Source organism: Oncorhynchus mykiss, chromosome 32 (genome assembly GCF_013265735.2).
Source record: "Oncorhynchus mykiss isolate Arlee chromosome 32, USDA_OmykA_1.1, whole genome shotgun sequence".
Lineage (NCBI taxonomy): Eukaryota > Metazoa > Chordata > Actinopteri > Salmoniformes > Salmonidae > Oncorhynchus > Oncorhynchus mykiss.
The window spans coordinates 3158201-3182976 of NC_050572.1; the positions used below are offsets into that span (position 1 = coordinate 3158201).

The 24776-nt window shown below is 48.7% G+C and overlaps 1 protein-coding gene across 1 annotated transcript; it reads left to right on the top strand.

The window, feature by feature from the left end:
* Positions 1 to 2017: 2017 nt before the first annotated feature.
* On the top strand, positions 2018 to 23600 carry LOC118946537 (putative protein TPRXL). Its single transcript, XM_036971823.1, has 3 exons — positions 2018 to 2043; positions 4470 to 4818; positions 23439 to 23600. The coding sequence occupies exons 1-3, from the start codon at positions 2018 to 2020 to the stop codon at positions 23598 to 23600; spliced, it is 537 nt and encodes a 178-aa protein (XP_036827718.1).
* Positions 23601 to 24776: the final 1176 nt, after the last annotated feature.

The window sequence follows — 24776 nt, forward strand, 5'->3', positions numbered from 1 at the left end:
GATGGTTTGGGATGAGTTGGACCGCAGAGTGAAGGAAAAGCAGCCAACAAGTGCTCAGCATATGAGGGAACTCCTTCAAGACTTTTGGAAAAGCATTCCAGTTGAAGCCGGTTGAGAGAATGCCTAGAGTGTGCAATGCTGTTATCAAGGCAAAGGGTGGCTATTTGAAGAATCTCAAATGTAAAATATATTTTGATTTGCTTAACACTTTTTTGGTTACTACATAATTCCGTATGTGTTATTTCATAGTTTTGATGTCTCCACTATCGTTCTACAATGTAGAAAATAGTAAAAATAAAGAAAAACCCTTGAATGAGTAAAACCTTCGACCGGTAGTGTATACACACAGAGAGAGAGAGAGAGAGAGAGAGAGAGAGAGAGAGAGAGAGAGAGAGAGAGAGAGAGAGAGAGAGAGAGAGAGAGAGAGAGAGAGAGAGAGAGAGAGAGAGAGAGAGAGAGAGAGAGAGAGAGAGAGAGAGAGAGAGAGAGAGAGAGAGAGAGAGAGAGAGCAGGTGAGCTATTAGATGACTGCCCTTCTCCCAGGCTGTCAGAATAAAATAGACCCCACGACCCCGCGACCTTCTCCACCTAGATCAGAGCTTCAGTCCATCAGCCGTCCCCCTAACATGTCAAAACAAACACAAGAACAACAACACACACAGGATTGAGAGAGAGAGGAAAGGAGGAGGAGAGAGGAGAAAGATGAGAGAGGGAGAGGAGGGGAAGGAGAAGGAGAAGGGATAGAGGCCTTGTTAAACTATCATTTGTCATCCATCTTTCTCTTATTCTCTCTGACTCTCGTTTTCTCTGTCTCTTATTTTCTCTCATTCCATTGTTCTCTTTCTCTCTATACCTCTCCTTTCATTCTCTCTCTCTTATTCTGTCTCGTTCTCTCTCTCTCTTTCCAATTCTCAAATTTTCTGTCACTCTCTCTCTTTCTCACTTCCCCCTCCCTCCATCTCTCCCTCTCTGTCTTTCTTTCATCCCTCTGTCCATCCATCTCTCCATCCAATCCCCTCTGTGTGTGTTTGTACTGTGTCTGCACACTTCTTTCTTCATTGACTGTGGGCTGGGGGAAAATTGGAGCAGTACATTAGATTAACTTTGATGCAGCCCCACTACCACACAACAATAGGAGAACAAAAGAAAACCCAAATACTAGCTTCAGTGGAAGAAGAAAAACTGATATACAATAAACACTTTTTTTCACGAGACTAAAGTCTAATCTGTAGATGTGTTATTGTAGCCCACAGACAACCAAAGGAAGCGGAGAGTGAAGAGACAGAGAGAGAGAGGAATGAGTGGAGAGAGAGGAGAGAGTGGAGACGGAGGAGAGAGAGGAGAGAGGAATAAGTAGAGAGAGAGGAGAGAGAGGAGACAGAGGAGAGAGAGGAGAGAGGAATGAGTGGAGAGAGAGTAGAGAGAGGAAACGGAGAGGTGAGAGGAGAGAGTGAAGAGACAGAGGAGAGAGAAGAATGAATGGAGAGAGAGGAGACAAGAGAGAGTGGAGAGAGCGGCAACGGAGAGGAGAGAGGAATGAGTGGAGAGAGAGGAGAGAGTAATGAGTGGAGAGAGAGGAAACGTAGAGGAGAGGGGAGAGAGGAATGAGGGGAGAGAGAGGAGAGAGGAAATGGAGAGGAGAGAGGAGAGGAATGAGTGGAGAGAGAGGAGAGAGAGGAGACAGAGGAGAGAGAGGAGAGAGGAATGAGTGGAGAGAGAGGAGAGAGAGGAGACAGAGGAGAGAGAGGAGAGACGAATGAGTGGAGAGAGAGGAGAGAGAGGAGACAGAGGAGAGAGAGGAGAGAGGAATGAGTGGAGAGAGAGGAGAGAGGAAACAAAGAGGAGAGAGGAGAGGAATGAGGGGAGAGAGAGGAGAGAGGAAACGAAGAGGAGAGAGGAGAGGAATGAGTGGAGAGAGGAGAGAGAGGAGAGAAGATGGAAGAACAGTCAAAAATACATTTATAACCTTAACGTATTAAGTCTGAAACAGACAGATCTTGTGGTGTGGACTAGTATCATGATAATGTTCAGCTTAGAGGATAGGTAAGGCAGTAATCCAAGTGTTTCATGTACTATGGGTTTCAGCCCAGTAAAGACAGATGATGAAAATTAGTGGGAAAAATATTTTCATTTTTTTTTTACATCCTGTGGTAGGAGGGAGTGAGACAGACATCTGAGGGAGCCCCTCACCACCCCTCCATCCCTCCCTAGATCCTTGTTTTCTTCATCCCGCCATCCCTCCCTCCCTAGATGTTTGTTTCCTCCAGCCCTCCCTCCCTAGATCCTTGTTTCCTCTGCCCCTCCATCCCTCCATCCCTAGATCCATGATTCCTCCACCCATCCACCCCTCCATCCCTCCCTAGATCCTTGTTTCCTCCACCCCTCCCTAGATCCTTGTTTCCTCCACCCCTCCCTGACTCCCTCCCTCCCTCCCTAGAGCTCTAATTCCTCCACCCCTCCACCCTCCCTCCCTAGATACATTTCCTCCAGCCCTCCCTCCCTAGATCCTTGTTTCCTCCATCCCGCCATCCCTCCCTCCCTAGATGTTTGTTTCCTCCAGCCCTCTCTCCCTAGATCCTTGTTTCCTCCACCCCTCCATCCCTCCCTCCCTAGATCCTTGATTCCTCCATCCCTCCCTCCCTCCCTAGATCCCTGTTTCCTCCATCCTTCCATCCCTCCCTCCCTCCCTAGATCCCCCCCTCCACCCCTCCATCCCTAGATTCTTGTTACCTCCACCCCTCCATCCCTCCCTCCCTAGATTCCTCCACCCCTTCATCCCTCCCTCCCTCCCTAGATCCCTGTTTCCTCCATCCTTCCATCCCTCCCTCCCTCCCTAGATCCTTGTTTCCTCCACCATTTCATTCCTCCCTCCCTAGATCCTTGTTTCCTCCACCCCTTCATCCCTCGCACCCTCTCTAGATCCTTGTTTCCTCCACCCATCCCTCCCTCCCTCCCTAGATCCTTGTTTCCTCCACCCCTCCATCCATCCCTCCCTCCCTAGATCCTTGTTTCCTCCACCCCACCATCCATCCCTCCCTCCCTAGATCCTTGTTTCCTCCACCCCTCCATCCATCTCTCCCTCCCTAGATCCTTGTTTCCTCCACCCCTCCATCCCTCCCTCGCACCCTAGATCCTTGTTTCCTCCACCCATCCCTCCCTCCTTCCTAGATCCTTGTTTCCTCCATCCCTCCCTAGATCCTTGTTTCCTCCACCCCTCCATCCATCCCTCCCTCCCTAGATCCTTGTTTCCTCCACCCCTCCATCCCTCCCTAGATCCTTGTTTCCTCCACCCCTCCATCCCTCCTGTGAGATTGAGGTGTACATACTTGAGTGTTGCTCTTAAGGGTTATCTCACTATTACAACGCCAGCACAAAAACACCAGCATAGTGTTGGATACAGCCAGGGAGTGCAGTGGCATGTGTATGTTTAACACACTGGCTAATTTTTTTCCGTGAGGCCCCAAATAACGATTAATTAGCTAAAGATTGACCAGCCCATCTGGCATATGGCAGAATTACCCTGTGGCCAGTCCGTCCCTGGATGGAGGTATATCTGAGTGTTGACATTACATAGTATCCATCTACCACTTGGCAATAATGGGGAGGATTACGCCTACGTTTTGGATGGAAGAATGGGAGGATATATTCACATTTTGGTCATTTGGAAGATGCTCATCCGAGGATGCAGACATAATATTGTGTAATATGATTTCTGTAGCCTAAATAATAACCTTCCACAAACTGTCAGAGACAATCACAGCGCTAATAGGAACAAGCGAGATTATTCAGAGGTTTGACAGTGATTCATAGAAAAATAAAGAGCAAGTGGGCGAGGGAAAGGGAGAGAGAAAATAAAAAGAGTGAGTGATAAAGGCAACTGCTAAGCTTGCTTGTTATTCTCAGTCAATCTTTAATTCCCTCTCTGTCTCTCTCTCTCTCTCTCTCTCTCTCTCTCTATCTCTCTCTCTCTCTGTCTCTCTCTCTCTCTCTCTCTCTCTCTCTCTCTCTCTCTTTCTCTCTCCTCTCTTTATTTACTCTCTTTATTTACTCTCTCTCATCTCTTTAAATGCTTAGAGGGTTTTAACGCCCTCTTCAACCTCTCTCTCTCTCCCCTCAGGCAACTCCAGTCCTATGTAATTGACTCTTCACATTGGAGAGGGAAAAGAGTTTCTGAATATTGGACATGATATTCAACTAATAGTACAGGGCGAAGCCTGCATTGTGAGACGATAATTAATTGCTTACTCCGGGGCTCCTAATTGCCAACAGTTGCCAGTATTAGGTAATTAGCGAGGCAGTTTGACAGCTCTGAATGGTTGTCAGTCGACGGGGAAAGTGGGGAGGGAGAGGGAGAGTGTGCTAAGCAGGGTTGGAGAGTGGGAAGCAGAGGGACGAGCGGGTGTTGATCGGTACTTGGGGTGTGTGACATAATTGTTCTTTATTTCTATAGAGGTTGTTGCTTCTTCCAGTGTCAGCCTAGCCTGCACCAGTCCCATCAGCACTGCACCAGTCCCAGCAGCACTGCACCAGTCCCATCAGCACGGCACCAGTCCCATCAGCACTGCACCAGTCCCATCAGCACTGCACCAGCCCCATCAGCACTGCCTCAGTCCCATCAGCACTGCACCAGTCTCATCAGCACTGCACCAGTCCCAGCAGCACTGCACCAGTCCCATCAGCACGGCACCAGTCCCATCAGCACTGCACCAGTCCCAGCAGCACTGCACCAGCCCCATCAGCACTGCAGCAGCCCCATCAGCACTGCACCAGGCCCATCAGCACTGCACCAGCCCCATCAGCACTGCACCAGTCCCATCAGTATAGCTTTAGGGTCCTTACATCACTTCCACTGCACCAGTCCCAGCAGCATAGCTTTAGGGTCCTTACACCCCACCCCTTGTGACAAATTTAGACATACCTTGTCCCCACTAGCCCCTCTCCTCCCTCACACGAAATTAGATCAATCTAGTGGGCCATTAGGAACCAAGAGATGTGGAAACCAACCCAGCCTTGCTACATTACAACTAGTTCCAAACGTAAAAACGTTATTTTCAAAAGCCAATAGAATGTCGGGTCATTCTGAGGGTTTATTTTCTGCATGATGGGTATTTTTAGTAGTAGTAGTAACGGTTTGGGTACGAATCAATGCATCTTGCAAAATACATTTGTAATTAATCCCAACGGATGGATGATGGATGACTTCAAATCTCTGCAAACCTCATTGGCAGTTGTGGTGCCACAGTACAGTGACTTACAAGGGTAAGTTGGCAGTTGGCAGTTGTCAGTCTTCGCGTTCAATGATACCGAATTCCTAGTTGCAGACTAGTAATTAATATCAAAGACTTGTTCTTATTCTGTCGGTATCGACAGAGTTGCAATCTACTGCAGAGATAGCCTGCAAAGTTCTGTCATACTTTCCAGGTCTATGCCCAAACAGTTCGAACTTCTAATTTTAAAAATTAATCTCTCCAGAAATAAGTCTCTCATTGTTGCCGCCTGCTATCGACCCCCATCAGCTCCCAGCTGTGCCCTGGACACCATTTGTGAATTAATTAAATCCCCATCTAGCTTCAGAGTTTGTTCTGTTAGGTGACCTAAACTGGGATATGCTTAACACCCCGGCAGTCCTACAATCTAAGCTAGATGCCCTCAATCTCACACAAATCATCAAGGAACCCACCCGGTGCAACCCTAAATCCGTATACATGGGCACCCTCATAGACGTCATCCTGACCAACTGGCCCTCCAAATACACCTCTGCTGTCTTCAATCAGGATCTCAGCGATCACTGCCTCATTGCCTGCATCCGCTACGGGTCCGCGGTCAAACGACCACCCCTCATCACTGTCAAACGTTCCCTAAAACACTTCAGCGAGCAGGCCTTTCTAATCGACCTGGCCCGGGTATCCTGGAAGGATATTGACCTCATCCCGTGAGTTGAGGATGCCTGGTCATTCTTTAAAAGTAACTTCCTCACCATCTTAGACAAGCATGCTCCGTTCAAAAAATGCAGAACTAAGAACAGATATAGCCCTTGGTTCACTCCAGACCTGTGGTGGACTGCAATAGCATTGAATAGTCCCCGCGATATGCAACTGTTCAGGGAGGTCAGGAACCAATACACGCAGTCAGTCAGGAAAGCAAAGGCCAGCTTTATCAAGCAGAAAATTACATCCTGTAGCTCTAACTCCAAAAAAGTTCTGGGACACTGTAAAGTCCATGGAGAACAAGAGCACCTCCTCCCAGCTGCCCACTGCACTGAGGCTAGGTAACACGGTCACCACCGATAAATCCGTGATAATCAAAAACTTCAACTTGCATTTCTCAACGGCTGGCCATGCCTTCCTCCTGGCTACTCCAACCTCGGCCAACAGCTCCGTCCCCCGCATGTATGTATGATATATGACAACAGTGAAAGTGCAGGGCGCCAATTTAAAAACATAAAAAATCTCATAATTAAAATTCCACAAACATACATGTATCTCATACCATTTTAAAGGTAATCTTGTTGTTAATCCCACCGCAGTGTCCGATTTCAAATATGATTTACAGCAAAAGCACCACAAACGATTATGTTGTGTTATGTCACCACATAGCCACAGAAAACACAGCCATTTTTCCAGCAAAATATTTTTCAGCCAGAGTCACAAAAACCACAAATAGAGATAAAATGAATCACTAACCTTTGATCATCTTCATCAGATGACACTCATAGGACTTCATGTTACACAATACATGTATGTTTTGTTTGATAAAGTTCATATTTATATAAAAAAAATCTGAGTTTACATTGGCGCATTACGTTCACTAGTTCCAAAAATATCCAGTGATTTTGCATAGCCACATCGATTCAACAGAAATACTCATCATAAATGTAGATGATAATATAAGTTATACAAATGGGATTATAGATATACCTCTCCTTAAACTTCTTATGGTATAGGGGACGGTTGCGTCCCACTTGGGCAAAAGCCAGGGAAATTAAAAATAAATCACACATGTAAGATACTAAATTAAATTAAATTAAAGCTACACTCGTTGCGAATCCAGCCAACATGTCAGATTTTAAAACGTTTTTTTGGCGAAAGCATAAGAAGCTTTTATCTGATGATAGCACAACAATAAACAAAGAGAATAGCATATTTCAACCCTGCAGACGTTACACAAAACGCAGAAATAAAATATAAAACCTTAACTTTGACTAGCTTCTTTTGTTGGCACTCCAATATGTCCCATAAACATCACAATTGGTCCTTTTGTTCGATTAATTCCATCCATATACATCCAAAATGTCCATTTATTTGGCGCATTTGATCCAGACAAAAACAGCTATTTTCCACCCCCTCCCTCCATCTCTATTCCAACCCCCCTCCCTCCATCTCTACTCCACACCCTCCCTCCATCTCTACTCCACCCCCTCCCTCCATCTCTATTCCACCCCCTCCCTCCAGCTCTACTCCAGCCCCTCCCACCAGCTCTACTCCACCCCCTCCCTCCATCTCTACTCCACCCCCTCCCTCCATCTCTACTCCACCCCCTCCCTCCATCTCTACTCCACCCCCTCCCTCCATCTCTATTCCACCCCCCTCCCACCAGCTCTACTCCACCCCCCCCCTCCATCTCTACTCCACCCCCTCCCTCCATCTCTACTCCACCCCCTCCCTCCAGCTCTACTCCAGCCCCTCCCTCCAGCTCTACTCCAGCCCCTCCCTCCATCTCTACTCCACCCCCTCCCTCCATCTCTACTCCACCCCCTCCCTCCATCTCTACTCCACCCCCTCCCTTCATCTCTATTCCACCCCCCTCCCTCCATCTCTACTCCACCCCCTCCCTCCATCTCTACTCCACCCCCTCCCTCCATCTCTACTCCACCCCCTCCCTCCATCTCTACTCCACACCCTCCCTCCATCTCTACTCCACCCCCTCCCTCCATCTCTACTCCACCCCCTCCCTCCATCTCTACTCCACCCCCTCCCTCCATCTCTACTCCACCCCCTCCCTCCATCTCTACTCCACCCCCTCGCTCCATCTCTATTCCACCCCTCACTCCATCTCTACTCCACCCCCTCCCTCCATCTCTATTCCACCCCCCTCCCTCCATCTCTACTCCACCCCCTCCCTCCATCTCTACTCCACACCCTCCCTCCATCTCTACTCCACACCCTCCCTCCATCTCTATTCCACCCCCTCCCTCCATCTCTACTCCACCCCCCTCCCTCCATCTCTACTCCAGCCCCTCCCACCATCTCTACTTCACCCCCTCCCTCCATCTCTACTCCACCCCCTCCCACCATCTCTACTCCAACCCCTCCCTCCAGCTCTACTCCACCCCCTCCCTCCATCTCTATTCCACCCCCCTCCCACCAGCTCTACTCCACCCCGTCCCTCCAGCTCTACTCCACCCCCTCCCTCCATCTCTACTCCACCCCCTCCCTCCATCTCTCCTCCACCCCCCCTCCCTCCATCTCTACTCCACCCCCTCCCTCCATCTCTACTCCACCCCCCTCCCTCCATCTCTACTCCACCCCCTCCCTCCATCTCTACTCCACCCCCCTCCCTCCATCTCTACTCCAGCCCCTCCCACCAGCTCTACTCCACCCCCTCCCTCCATCTCTACTCCACCCCCTCCCTCCATCTCTACTCCACACCCTCCCTCCATCTCTACTCCACCCCCTCCCTCCATCTCTATTCCACCCCCTCCCTCCAGCTCTACTCCAGCCCCTCCCACCAGCTCTACTCCACCCCCTCCCTCCATCTCTACTCCACCCCCTCCCTCCATCTCTACTCCACCCCCTCCCTCCATCTCTATTCCACCCCCCTCCCACCAGCTCTACTCCACCCCCTCCCTCCATCTCTACTCCACCCCCTCCCTCCATCTCTACTCCACCCCCTCCCTCCAGCTCTACTCCAGCCCCTCCCTCCAGCTCTACTCCAGCCCCTCCCTCCATCTCTACTCCACCCCCTCCCTCCATCTCTACTCCACCCCCTCCCTCCATCTCTATTCCACCCCCCTCCCTCCATCTCTACTCCACCCCCTCCCTCCATCTCTACTCCACCCCGTCCCTCCATCTCTACTCCACCCCCCTCCCACCAGCTCTACTCCACACCCTCCCTCCATCTCTATTCCACCCCTCCCTCCATCTCTACTCCACCCCCCTCCCTCCATCTCTACTCCACACCCTCCCTCCATCTCTATTCCACCCCTCACTCCATCTCTACTCCACCCCCTCCCTCCATCTCTATTCCACCCCTCACTCCATCTCTACTCCACACCCTCCCTCCATCTCTACTCCACCCCCTCCATCCATCTCTACTCCACCCCCTCCCTCCATCTCTACTCCACCCCCTCCCTCCATCTCTATTCCACCCCCCTCCCTCCATCTCTACTCCACCCCCTCCCACCAGCTCTACTCCACACCCTCCCTCCATCTCTACTCCACCCCCTCCCTCCATCTCTACTCCACCCCCTCCCTCCATCTCTACTCCACCCCCTCCCTCCATCTCTACTCCACCCCCTCCCTCCATCTCTACTCCACCCCCTCCCTCCATCTCTACTCCACCCCCTCCCTCCATCTCTATTCCACCCCTCACTCCATCTCTACTCCACCCCCTCCCTCCATCTCTATTCCACCCCCCTCCCTCCATCTCTAGTCCACCCCCTCCCTCCATCTCTACTCCACACCCTCCCTCCATCTCTACTCCACACCCTCCCTCCATCTCTATTCCACCCCCTCCCTCCATCTCTACTCCACCCCCCTCCCTCCATCTCTACTCCAGCCCCTCCCACCATCTCTACTCCACCCCCTCCCTCCATCTCTACTCCACCCCCTCCCACCATCTCTACTCCACCCCCTCCCTCCAGCTCTACTCCACCCCCTCCCTCCATCTCTATTCCACCCACCTCCCACCAGCTCTACTCCACCCCCTCCCTCCAGCTCTACTCCACCCCCTCCCTCCATCTCTACTCCACCCCCTCCCTCCATCTCTACTCCACCCCCTCCCTCCATCTCTACTCCACCCCCTCCCTCCATCTCTACTCCACCCCCTCCCTCCATCTCTACTCCACCCCCCTCCCTCCATCTCTACTCCAGCCCCTCCCACCAGCTCTACTCCACCCCCTCCCTCCATCTCTACTCCACCCCCTCCCTCCATCTCTACTCTACCCCCCTCCCTCCATCTCTACTCTACCCCCCTCCCTCCATCTCTATTCCACCCCCCTCCCTCCATCTCTACTCCAGCCCCTCCCTCCATCTCTACTCCACACCTTCCTCCATCTCTACTCCACCCCCTCCCTCCATCTCTACTCCACCCCCTCCCTCCATCTCTACTCTACCCCCCTCCCTCCATCTCTATTCCACCCCCCTCCCTCCATCTCTACTCCAGCCCCTCTCTCCATCTCTACTCCAGCCCCTCCCTCCATCTCTACTCCACCCCCCTCCCTCCATCTCTACTCCACACCCTCCCTCCATCTCTATTCCACCCCCCTCCCTCCATCTCTACTCCAGCCCCTCCCACCAGCTCTACTCCACCCCCCTCCCACCAGCTCTACTCCACACCCTCCCTCCATCTCTACTCCACCCCCTCCCTCCATCTCTATTCCACCCTCCTCCCTCCATCTCTACTCCAGCCCCTCCCACCAGCTCTACTCCACCCCCCTCCCACCAGCTCTACTCCACACCCTCCCTCCATCTCTACTCCACCCCCCTCCCTCCATCTCTACTCCACACCCTCCCTCCATCTCTACTCAACCCCCTCCCTCCATCTCTACTCCACCCCCCTCCCACCAGCTCTACTCCACCTCCTCCCTCCATCTCTACTCCACCCCCTCCCTCCATCTCTATTCCAACCCCCCTCCCTCCATCTCTACTCCACACCCTCCCTCCATCTCTACTCCACCCCCTCCCTCCATCTCTATTCCACCCCCTCCCTCCATCTCTACTCCACCCCCTCCCTCCATCTCTATTCCACCCCCTCCCTCCATCTCTACTCCACCCCCTCCCTCCATCTCTACTCCACCCCCTCCCTCCATCTCTACTCCACCCCCCTCCCTCCATCTCTACTCCAACCCCCTCCCTCCATCTCTATTCCACCCCCTCCCTCCATCTCTACTCCACCCCCTCCCTCCATTTCTATTCCACCCCCTCCCTCCATCTCTACTCCACCCCCCTCCCTCCATCTCTACTCCACCCCCTCCCTCCATCTCTATTCCACCCCCCTCCCTCCATCTCTACTCCACACCCTCCCTATATCTCTACTCCACCCCCTCCCTCCATCTCTACTCCACCCCCTCCCTCCATCTCTATTCCACCCCCCTCCCTCCATCTCTATTCCACCCCCCTCCCTCCATCTCTACTCCACCCCCTCCCTCCATCTCTATTCCACCCCCTCCCTCCATCTCTACTCCATCCCCTCCCTCCATCTCTACTCCACCCCCTCCCTCAATCTCTATTCCACCCCCCTCCCTCCATCTCTACTCCACCCCCTCCCTCCATCTCTACTCCACCCCCTCCCTCCATCTCTACTCCACCCCCTCCCTCCATCTCTACTCCACCCCCTCCCTCCATCTCTACTCCACCCCCTCCCTCCATCTCTATTCCACCCCCCTCCCTCCATCTCTACTCCACCCCCCTCCCTCCATCTCTATTCCACCCCCTCCCTCCATCTCTACTCCACCCCCTCCCTCCATCTCTACTCCACCCCCTCCCTCCATCTCTACTCCACCCCCTCCCTCCATCTCTACTCCACCCCCCTCCCTCCATCTCTACTCCACCCCCCTCCCTCCATCTCTATTCCACCCCCTCCCTCCATCTCTACTCCACCCCCTCCCTCCATCTCTACTCCACCCCCTCCCTCCATCTCTACTCCACCCCCCTCCCTCCATCTCTACTCCACCCCCCTCCCACCAGCTCTACTTCACCCCCTCCCTCCATCTCTACTCCACCCCCTCCCTCCATCTCTACTCCACCCCCTCCCTCCATCTCTACTCCACCCCTCCCACGAGCTCTACTCCACCCCTCACTCCCTCAGTATTTTTAAACTTTAATAATCGATCAAATTGTTGACGGGTCTATCTGTGTTCCATACAGGAACACAACAAACCAACGCTACTTTTCACGTCTTGCGCAACTCTCGACAGTGTTACGCAGTTCCTAGATGGCATACTTCTTCATGGCATACTTCTCCATCTCTACTCCACCCCCTCCCTCCATCTCTACTCCACCCCCTCCCTCCATCTCTACTCCACCCCCTCCCTCCATCTCTACTCCACCCCCCTCCCTCCATCTCTACTCCACCCCCCTCCCTCCATCTCTATTCCACCCCTCCCTCCATCTCTACTCCACCCCCTCCCTCCATCTCTATTCCACCCCCTCCCTCCATCTCTACTCCACCCCCTCCCTCCATCTCTACTCCACCCCCTCCCTCCATCTCTACTCCACCCCCCTCCCTCCATCTCTACTCCACCCCCCTCCCTCCATCTCTATTCCACCCCCTCCCTCCATCTCTACTCCACCCCCTCCCTCCATCTCTACTCCACCCCCTCCCTCCATCTCTACTCCACCCCCTCCCTCCATCTCTACTCCACCCCCCTCCCTCCATCTCTACTCCACCCCCCTCCCTCCATCTCTATTCCACCCCCTCCCTCCATCTCTACTCCACCCCCTCCCTCCATCTCTACTCCACCCCCTCCCTCCATCTCTACTCCACCCCCCTCCCTCCATCTCTACTCCACCCCCCTCCCACCAGCTCTACTTCACCCCCTCCCTCCATCTCTACTCCACCCCCTCCCTCCATCTCTACTCCACCCCCTCCCTCCATCTCTACTCCACCCCCTCCCTCCATCTCTACTCCACCCCTCCCACCAGCTCTACTCCACCCCTCACTCCCTCAGTATTTTTAAACTTTAATAATCGATCAAATTGTTGACGGGTCTATCTGTGTTCCATACAGGAACACAACAAACCAACGCTACTTTTCACGTCTTGCGCAACTCTCGACAGTGTTACGCAGTTCCTAGATGGCATACTTCTTCATTGCACAAATGAATAACCTCAACCAAATTCCAAAGACTGTTACACGTGGTCTGCGCTTGCAAGGCTGGTTGGACATATTCTCTAAAATGACATTGGAGGCGGCTTATGGTAGGGAAATTAACATTAAATTATCTGGCAACAGCTCTGGTTGACATTCTTGCAGTCAGCATTCCTATTGCACTATCATCTATAGTAGTAACCATTTAGACCTCATGTAAATGCATTTCCAGTTGATTTTCAATCACATTGATTTGATTTCACACTACCCTTATTAAATACATGTTCATACCTGAGGCAGAAAACAGTACTACAACATAGACTGTACCAGCAGACCTCTGTCTGTGTCTCTCTGTCACTGTCTCTCTCTCTCTCTCTCTCTCTCTCAAATTCAAATTCAAATTCAAGCTGCTTTATTGGCATGAAAAACATTGTGTCAATATTGCCAAAGCAACAATGTATACAATATACATTGTAACAAAATTGTAAATGATAGCAAATAAATAAACAATAAAATATAAATAAAATATCTCTCTCTCTCTCACTCTCTCTCTCTCTCTCTCTCTCTCTCTCGCTCTCTCTCTCTCTCTCTCTCTCGCTCTCTCTCTCTCTCTCTCTCTCTCTCTCTCTCGCTCTCTCTCTCTCTCTCTCTCTCTCGCTCTCTCTCTCTCTCTCTCTCTCTCTCTCGCTCTCTCTCTCTCTCTCTCTCTCTCTCTCTCTCTGTCTCTCTCTGTCTCTCTCTCTCTCTCTCTCTGTCTCTCTCTCTCTGTCTCTCTCTCTCTCTCTCTCTGTCTCTCTCTCTCTCTCTGTCTCTCTCTCTCTCTCTCTCTCTCTCTCTGAAAGCTATACGTATCTGTAACAGCACGGCTGTGTCTCAGTCTGTGTCTTTAAAGAGATATATTTTATATTAAGGATGTGGAGAAACTGTAGTGTGACAAGATTCATCCTCCTCTGAAATTATTTATTTGTGTTAAGATCACTGTTCTGATGAAATAGAGGGGATCAAAGCACAGTGCTTATCGCTGGTGTTCCTCTCTGATGTGAGAACAGGGAGATAGAAATCATCTGTAATTCACCGCCTGGTATTTCCTACTGCACATTAGAGGAGAGAGGGATATGTGGAGAGGGAGGGAGAAGGAGAGGGCTGGTAATGAAAGCACCGCCTGGTATTTCCTACTGCACACTAGGGGAGAGAGGGATATGTGGAGAGGGAGGGAGAAGGAGAGAGCTGGTAATGAAAGCACCGCCTGCTTCTCCCTATCCTCTACTAACACATTTTCTCAAACAATAACTCCCACCCCTCTCTCTCTCTTTCTATAGGGAATAGGAGGAGAAAGAGGCGATGCTTTCAGACAGGGATATCAATAGGGAATAGGAGAAGAGACAGGCGGTGCTTTAAGACAGGGATATCAATAGGGAATAGGAGAAGAGACAGGTGGTGCTTTCAGACAAGGATATCAATAAGGAATAGGAGAACAGACAGGCGGTGCTTTCAGACAGGGATATCAATAGGGAATAGGAGGAGAGACATACCTTGTTTTCAGACAGTGATATCAATATGGAATAGGAGGAGAGACAGGCGGTGCTTTCAGACATGGATATCAATAGGGAATAGGAGGAGAGACAGACCTTGTTTTCAGACAGGGACATCAATAGGGAATTGGAGGAGAGACAGGCGGTGCTTTCAGACAGGGATATCAATAGGGAATAGGAGGAGAGACAGGCGGTGCTTTCAGACAGAGAGAGAGAAAGAGAGCGAGGTGGGAGTTATTGTTTGAGAGAATATGTTAATAAGGAATAGGGAGAGGCAGGCAGTGCTTTCATTAAGAGCTCCCTCTCTTTCTCCCTCCCTCTCCTTCTACACCTCTCTCTCCCTCTCCACATATCCCTCTCTCCTCTAGAGTGCAGTATGAAATACCAGGTGGTAGGTGGTGAATTATAAATGACTTCTATCTCCCTGCTCTCACATCAGAGAGGAACACCAGCGATTAGCACCATGCTTTGATCCTCTGTATATCATCAGAACAGTGGGCTTGGCCTCCCTAGTGGCTCAGTGGTCTAAGGCTGTGCCTCTACAGATTCTGGGTTCGAGTCCAGGCTCTGTCGCAGCTGGCTGCGACTGGGAGACCCATGAGGCGGCGCTCAATTGGCCCAGTGCCGTCCAGGTTAGGGGAGGGTTTGGCCGGCAGGGATGATGTTGTCCCATCGTTCACTAGCGACTCCTGTGGCGGGCCTGGCACACTGCAAGCTGCACGGTTGCCAGGTGTACTGTGTTTCCTACAACACATTGGTGAGGCTGGCTTTCAGGTTAAGTGTGTATTGTGTCAAGAAGCAGTGAGGCTTGGTTGGGTTGTGTTTCAGAGGACGCATGGCTCTCGACCTTCACCTCTCCAGAGTCTGTACGGGAGTTGCAGCGATGAGACTACCAATTGTATACCACAAAATTGGGGAGAAAAAGGAGCACTTTTAAAAAAAAAATCTGCATATATCTTGTGTAAGGATGAAATAGTATGAATAAATTAATGAAAATAAGGTTAAAAAAAAAATTGGTCAATAATTTTTTTTAAATGTTTGCAACCCGATGTAAACAAGTGATATAGCTCTTGAAGCCGATCTTTGGAGGATGTATTGAAAGGGTTTGCCTAACTTCCATTTCGTTTCAGGCATAACATCACCCGTGCCAATATATCCTCCAAACACCGGCTTCTCTGGCATTATAACATGGTTATATACAGGGAGTACCAGGTAATAACGTGGCTATATACAGGGAGTACCAGGTAATAACATCGCTATATACAGGGAGTACCAGGTAATAAAATGGCTATATACAGGGAGTACCAGGTAATAACATAGCTATATACAGGATGTACCAGGTAATAACATGGCTATATACAGGAAGTACCAGGTAATAACATGGTTGTGTACAGCAAATACCAGGTAATAACATAGCTTGGTACGGTGTCCACAATGAAAAACGCTGCTCCTTCTTTATGGGACCAAACTCTTTCAAAACCCTTTTTAAATTAAACGTTTTTCAAATCTCAAAACATAGAGATCGGCCTGTAAATGGAAGCAACTGAAGTATGAATCCCGTCAGGGTGAAAGAGTCAATTGACAGACTTGTTGGGGAATGTTTGGCGAGTAATCTGGCCAGCCTTGGAATGCATTTAGCTGGCTATCTACCTTGAACAGCAATAACTGAAACACTTAACCACTAAAACATATGGACTCCAGTAGAAATCTACACAGTGGTGAGAAAAGCATAGAGTCTAATTTATCAAAGAAAGAAAGTGCCAATAGCAAGGTGGAGATAAGGAGTCAAGGTATAAACATTTTTTTAAGAAAAAATGGACGAAATGAAGTTGAGTATGAAAAAAGGAGTGAATAGTAAAGTTGACTGCTCACTTTGGAGAATTCAGGATAAACATACAGCTATTCTGACTCAACTGGAGAATCATAACAAGCAACTACGAGACTACATAGCTCTGCAAGTTGGACGTCAGGAGTGCCGTGTAGAATTCCTAGAATCTGGAAGAATAGGCGCTGCCAAAACAACGAAGTTAGACCCAGACGTGTCTATCAGAGTGGCAGGACTGGCAGCTGATGAAAACGAGGACCTAAACTCCAAAGTGAACCAGTTGATATCGGGAGGACCTAGGCCGAGAAACAGAGGGGATTGGATGTTAACGGATGTACTGCATTGAACAAGTTACAAATAACAATACTAAAATCCTTAAACACAGACATGATTTCAATAAATGAAACGCATTTGCGTTAGCAAGAAACTATTGATATTGAACGGTATGACACAACAAAAACACTGATGTGAAAGGGTATGTATGGTATGGACCCAACAGAAACACTCATGTAAAGGGTATGTATGGTATGGAACCAACAGAAACACTCATGTAGAGGGTATGTATGGTATGGAACCAACAGAAACACTCATGTAAAGGGTATGTATGGTATGGACCCAACAGAAACACTCATGTAAAGGGTATGTATGGTATGGACCCAACAGAAACACTCATGTAAAGGGTATGTATGGTATGGACCCAACAGAAACACTCATGTAAAGGGTATGTATGGTATGGAACCAACAGAAACACTCATGTAGAGGGTATGTATGGTATGGAACCAACAGAAACACTCATGTAGAGGGTATGTATGGTATGGACCCAACAGAAACACTCATGTAAAGGGTATGTATGGTATGGAACCAACAGAAACACTCATGTAGAGGGTATGTATGGTATGGAACCAACAGAAACACTCATGTAGAGGGTATGTATGGTATGGAACCAACAGAAACACTCATGTAGAGGGTATGTATGGTATGGACCCAACAGAAACACTCATGTAGAGGGTATGTATGGTATGGACCCAACAGAAACACTCATGTAGAGGGTATGTATGGTATGGAACCAACAGAAACACTCATGTAGAGGGTATGTATGGTATGGACCCAACAGAAACACTCATGTAGAGGGTATGTATGGTATGGAACCAACAGAAACACTCATGTAGAGGGTATGTATGGTATGGACCCAACAGAAACACTCATGTAGAGGGTATGTATGGTATGGACCCAACAGAAACACTCATGTAGAGGGTATGTATGGTATGGACCCAACAGAAACACTCATGTAGAGGGTATGTATGGTATGGACCCAACAGAAACACTCATGTAGAGGGTATGTATGGTATGGAACCAACAGAAACACTCATGTAGAGGGTATGTATGGTATGGAACCAACAGAAACACTCATGTAGAGGGTATGTATGGTATGGAACCAACAGAAACACTCATGTAGAGGGTATGTATGGTATGGAACCAACAGAAACACTCATGTAAAGGGTATGTATGGTATGGAACCAACAGAAACACTCATGTAGAGGGTATGTATGGTATGGAACCAACAGAAACACTCATGTAGAGGGTATGTATGGTATGGAACCAACAGAAACACTCATGTAGAGGGTATGTATGGTATGGAACCAACAGAAACACTCATGTAGAGGGTATGTATGGTATGGAACCAACAGAAACACTCATGTAAAGGGTATGTATGGTATGGAACCAACAGAAACACTCATGTAGAGGGTATGTATGGTATGGAACCAACAGAAACACTCATGTAGAGGGTATGTATGGTATGGAACCAACAGAAACACTCATGTAGAGGGTATGTATGGTATGGAACCAACAGAAACACTCATGTAGAGGGTATGTAGGGTATGGAACCAACAGAAACACTCATGTAGAGGGTATGTAGGGTATGGAACCAACAAAAACACTGATGTGAAAGGGTATGTATGGTATGGACCCAACAGAAACACTCATGTAGAGGGTATGTATGGTATGGAACCAACAGAAACACTCATGTAGAGGGTATGTATGGTATGGAACCAACAGAAACACTCATGTAGAGGGTATGTATGGTATGGAACCAACAGAAACACTCATGTAGAGGGTATGTATGGTATGGAACCAACAGAAACACTCATGTAGAGGGTATGTATGGTATGGAACCAACAGAAACACTCATGTAGAGGGTATGTAGGGTATGGAACCAACAGAAACACTCATGTAGAGGGTATGTAGGGTATGGAACCAACAAAAACACTGATGTGAAAGGGTATGTATGGTATGGACCCAACAGAAACACTCATGTAGAGGGTATGTATGGTATGGAACCAACAGAAACACTCATGTAGAGGGTATGTATGGTATGGAACCAACAGAAACACTCATGTAGAGGGTATGTAGGGTATGGAACCAACAGAAACACTCATGTAGAGGGTATGTAGGGTATGGAACCAACAGAAACACTCATGTAGAGGGTATGTATGGTATGGAACCAACAGAAACACTCATGTAGAGGGTATGTATGGTATGGAACCAACAGAAACACTCATGTAGAGGGTATGTATGGTATGGAACCAACAGAAACACTCATGTAGAGGGTATGTATGGTATGGAACCAACAGAAACACTCATGTGAAAAGCCCCCAGGGCCTCTGGGGGAGTGGGAACATGTGTAAAGTCTGATGTGATGAAAGTTTACAGCATTGAAATGATATAGATATAGAAGAAATGATTGAACATAGGGAGTCAGATTATTGTTTTGTTGTGTCTTCATGCTATTTGCCACCTGAACAGTCCACATGGGGTAGAGATGCATCTTCCTTCTATAGCCATTTGTTAAGTCAGGTATATGTACACTACCGTTCTAAAGTTTGGGGTCACTCAGAAATGTCCTTGTTTTTGAAAGAAAAGCAACTTTTTTTGTCCATTAAAATAACATCAAAAAATGATCAGAAATACACTGTAGACATGGTTCATGTTGTAAATGAATATTGTAGCTGGAAACGGCAGATTTTTTTATGGAACATCTACATAGAAGCAGCGCAAACTGGCTCTAACCAACGTCAACAGTAAAGAGGCGACTCCGGGATGCTGGCCTTCTAGGCAGAGATGCAAAGAAAAAGCCATATCTCAGATTGGCTAATAAAAATAAAATATTAAGATGGGCAGAATAATACAGACACTGGACAGAGGAACTCTGCCTAGAAGGCCAGAATCCCGGAGTCGCCTCTTTACTGTTGACGTTGGTTAGAGCCAGTTTGCGCTGCTTCTGTGATAGTGATGGAGCCGGCGGGGAAGGCTGCCGTCTTATCCAACCATATTCTTTTGTTTGTTTTTTTCGTGTTGTTTCTTGTTGTTCGTAACTTGTTTTGTACGTAATGATGCTGCTACTGTCTCTTATGACCGAAAAGAGCCAATGGACATCAGAACTGTGATTTCTCACCTCAAACTGGACGAAGAGTTCTTCAATGAGTCGAACGGGAGGGATGTAATACAGACCCCCGACCAGGCCCAGATCCCCGTTATTCAGTAGAGAAGGAAACTGAGATTTAATGGAAAAAGATCAGGGTGCCTTGTGAGGATCAGGCGACGAGTGGCTAATCTGCCCCTTCTGTCACGCTGTCATGTTAACGAATCCTACCAACGGGACACAAAAAACTGTAATATCTTACGTTTCTCCCAGTCGTGGCTAAACGGCGACATTAAGAACGTACAGCTGGCTGGTTATACACTCCATCGGCAGGACAGAACAGCAGACTCTGGTAAGACACGGGGCGGGGGCCTATGAATTTATGTAAACAACATCTAGTGCATGATATCTAAGGAAGTTTCGAGGTTTTGCTCGCTTGAGGTAGAGTATCTCAGGATACTGTGGGCCACACCATCTACATAAAGAGGTTTCATCTGTACTTTTTCATAGCTGTCTACATACCACCACAGACCGATGCTGGCACTAAAACCGCACTCAATGAGCTGTATACCGCCTCCATTATATTACATTCTCCATGACATTACATCCTCAAGGAGCTGTATAAGACCATAAGCAATCAGGAAAACGTTCATCCAGAGGCGGCGCTCCTAGTGGCCGGGGACTTTATTGCAGGGTAACTTAAATCAGTTTTACCTCATTTCTATCATCATGTTAAACGTGCAACCAGTGGGAAACAATTCTACACCACCTTTACTCCACACACAGAGACGCACCCTCCATTTGCAAAATCTGACCATAATTCTATCCCCCTGATTCCTGCTTACAAGCAAAAATTATAGCAGGAAGCACCAGTGACTCGGTCTACAAAAAAGTGGTCAGACAAAGCAGATGCTAAACTACAGGACTGTTTTGCAGCACAGACTGGAATATGTTCCGGTATTCTTCCGATGGCATTGAGGAGTACACCACATCAGTCACTGGCTTTATCAATAAGTGCATTGAGAACGTCGTCCCCACTGTGACTGTACGTACATACGTACATACCCCAACCATAAGCCATGGATTACAGGTAACATTCGCAATGACCAAAAGGGTAGAGCTGCTGCTTTCAAGGAGCAGGACTCTAAGCCAGAAGCTTATAAGGAATCCCGCTATGCCCTCCGACATGCCATCAAACAGGCAAAGCATCAATATAGGACTAAGATCGAATCACACTAACACGGCTCCAACGCTCATCTAATGTGGCAGGGCCTGCAAACTGTTACAGACAACAAAGGGAAGCAATAGCCGAGAGCTGCCCAGTAACATGAGCCTTCCAGACGAGCTAAATAACTTCTATGCTCGCTTCGAGGGAAGTAACACTGAAACATGCATGAGAGCACCAGCTGTTCCGGAAGGCCAACATTCTTAAGTCCGCAGGGCCAGACGGATTACCACGACGTGTACTCCGAGCATGCACTGACCAACTGGCGAGTGTCTTCACTGACAATTTCAACCTCTTCCTGTCTGAGTCTGTAATACCAACATGTTTCAAGCAGACCACCATAGTCCCTGTGCACAAGAACACTAAGGTAACCTCTCTGGCGAAGGCGTTCTGCTAGCAACCCACCTCGACAACATCCGGTGAAATTGCAGAGCGCCAAATTCAAAATACAGAAATACTCATTATAAACATTCATAAAAGATACAAGTGTTATACATCGGCTTAAAGATTAACTTCTTGTTAATCCAAGCGCTGTGTCAGATTTCAAAAAGGCTTTACGGCGAAAGCATACCATGCGGTTATCTGAGGACAGCGCCCCGCTTACAGAAATATACAAACATTTTCAAGCCCCTTAGAGGAGTCACGAAAGTCAGAAATATAAATAAAATTAATCACTTACCTTTGATGAGCTTCATCTGGTTGTCACAAGAGTCCCCGTTGCACAATAAATGTTTGATTTGTTCGCTAAAGTTCCTCTTTATGTCCCAACACCAGAAACCCCAGATCCAATTTGCATACCTCACCAAAAGATGATGCACAGATGATGCAATCTCTATTGCACTCCACACTGCCCTTTCACACCAGGACAAAAGGAACACCTATGTGAGAATGCTATTCATTGACTACAGCTCAGCGTTTAACACCATTGTGCCCTCAAAGCTCATCAATAAGCTAAGGATCCTGGGACAAAACACATCCCTCTGCAACTGGATCCTGGACTTCCTGACGGGCCGACCCCAGGTGGTAAGGAGAGGTAACAACACATCCGCCACGCTCATCCTCAACCCAGAGGCCCCTCAGGGATGCGTGCTCAGTCCCCTCCTGTACTCCCTGTTCACTCATGACTGCATGGCCAGGCACGACTCCAACACCATCATTACATTTGCCGATGATAAAACGGTGGTAGGCCTGATCAGTTAACGGAAAAAAATGGGTCGAAGAGTTTAATCATGAACCCAAATTGAGAACCTTTTGTTTGATTCAGGGTGAATTGGTGTGTGAGAGATATATTATGTATAACCTACCTAAAAGCAAGAGATCGCTATGTGCACAGGTACAGGTAAGATCAGGGTTATTGCCACTGCGTATTGAAACAGGTCGAGGTGAAATGGAAGTGGAAAGACTGTAACTATTGTGACCTCGAAGAAATAGAGAATGAAACTCATTCCGTTGTACTACCATGATATACACTTGTTCCTATTCCAGATAGACCCTGGCTAAATGTGGCTGAGCAATGAGGAGTAACTGAAATGTTTTTGTTGTTGTATATTGTGTATTTCCATTTGCGGAACATTTAGATGAAGTTTGGCATAAAAGAAAAAGGGCTACCTATAATTAAATTGTAAATAAACATTATTTATATGTGCTTATATGTGGTAAATGGTACGTGTCTTGTCTCCTACATGAGTAGTCTCTAAATAAACATAGCTCATATGTGGTAAATGGTACGTGTCTTGTCTCCTACATGAGTAGTCTCTATGTGCCAGACTGTTTTCAAATAACCTTCTCTGTCCTTTTTTCTGTATCTATTTATCTGTATATGTTATGTTATGTTATGTTTGTACATATGTACAGTACCAGTCAAAATGTTTGGACAGCTACTCATTCAATGTTCTCTCTCTCTCTCTCTCTCTCTCTCTCTCTTTTTTTCAGCTCCCCTGATAGCTCTCTTGACAACCCCCCCCCCACATTCACTGAGGACACACAAAAGCCAGAGATTGTGCTCCTCATTGAATCATTCAAGACGATAAACTTTTTCTGAAACACGAAGTGGTGCCCAAACACTAGGCATGTCCTGGAGCTGTTGTCAGAGGACAGACTAGAATCACTCAGCCACATCATAATTCACAGAGGCACAAATGACCTGAGGGCCAAGCAGGAAAGGGTGGCCACAGCACTCGAGAGAGTGATTGAAATAACTTATTTCACTTTCCACAATGCACAAGTGGTTATCTCCACCCTGCTACCACAAAAATATTTTCCCCATGCCACCATACAGCAGTGAATGCAAGCATTTCGCTAGACTGTGCCTCAAAACCTAATGTCTACCTGACCCTCCACCCTGGACTTGAACAGCCTTTACGACCAGGTCCACCTGTATAAGACACCGATTCCAAATTTTGCCAGGACCCTGAAGGACGTCACCCTCAACTGCAGGCCCAGCACCTCACACATGAGCAACAGAGCAACGGACACCCAGCCCTGACCAGCGAGACCCCCTCCCAGACCAGCGAGACCCCATCCCAGGCCAGCGAGACCCCCTCCCAGACCAGCGAGACCCCATCCTAGGCCAGAGAGACCCCCTCCCAGACCTGCAAGAGCCCCTCCTGAAGGAACTGCACTGATTGAACCCACACCTAGAGGGTCTACACCCAGAACACAGCATCAACAGCCACACCCCAACCAGCTAAGATCACCCTAAACAAACCCTGGTCACATATCAGACCTGTGCCTCTTTTGCTCACCCCCTAACCCCCGCTCCTGTGATAAGGACCTCAACATGACAGCAGGACATATGCACACGCCGTGAGCAAAGCGAACAGGCCCAACCCCACCCATTACACCCGCCCATTCTGCATCCTAAAAGGTATGCATCAGATGCTCAACATGCTCTGCTCACACCTATTGTGATGTTCCCGGACCTAAACCACACAAAAACAACACTAGACACTAATACACGACGCTGTCTGTGTGGGTTGACCATTTCAGTTTGTCTGTGATGTGTACGCCAAGGAACTTAAAACTTTCCACCTTCTTCACTACAGTCCCGTCAATATGGATAGGGGAGTGCTCCCTCTGCTGTTACCTGAAGTTCACGATCATGTCCTTTGTTTTGTTGAGTGTGAGGTTATTTTCCTGACACCACACGCCGACGGCCCTCACCTCCTCCCTGTAGGCCGTCTCGTCGTTGTTGGTAATCAAGCCTACCAATGTAGTGTCGTCTGCAAAGTTGATGACTGAGTTGGAGGCGTGCATGGCCACGCAGTCATGGGTGAACAGGGAGTACAGGAGAGGGCTGAGAATGCACCCTTGTGGGGCCCAAGTGTTGAGGATCAGCGGGGTGGAAGTTTCACTTGCCCAGATGGGATAGGGCAGTGTGCAGTGTGGTTGCAATTGCGTTGTCTGTGGACCTGTTGGGTCGGTAAGCAAGTTTGAGTGTCAGGTAGGGTGGAGGTGATATGATCCTTGACTTGTCTCTCAAAGCACTTCATGATGACAGTAGTCGTTTAGCTCAATTACCTTAGCTTTCTTGGGAACAGAAACAATGGTGGCCCTCTTGAAGCATGTTGGAACAGCAGACTGGGATAGGGATTGATTGAATATGTCCGTAAACACACCAGCCAGCTGGTCTGCGCATGCTCTGAGGACGCGGCTCTGGGATGCCGTCTGGGCTGGAAGACTTGCGAGGGTTAACACGTTTAAATGTTTTACTGACGTTGGCTGCGGTGTGTGCTACCTATATCC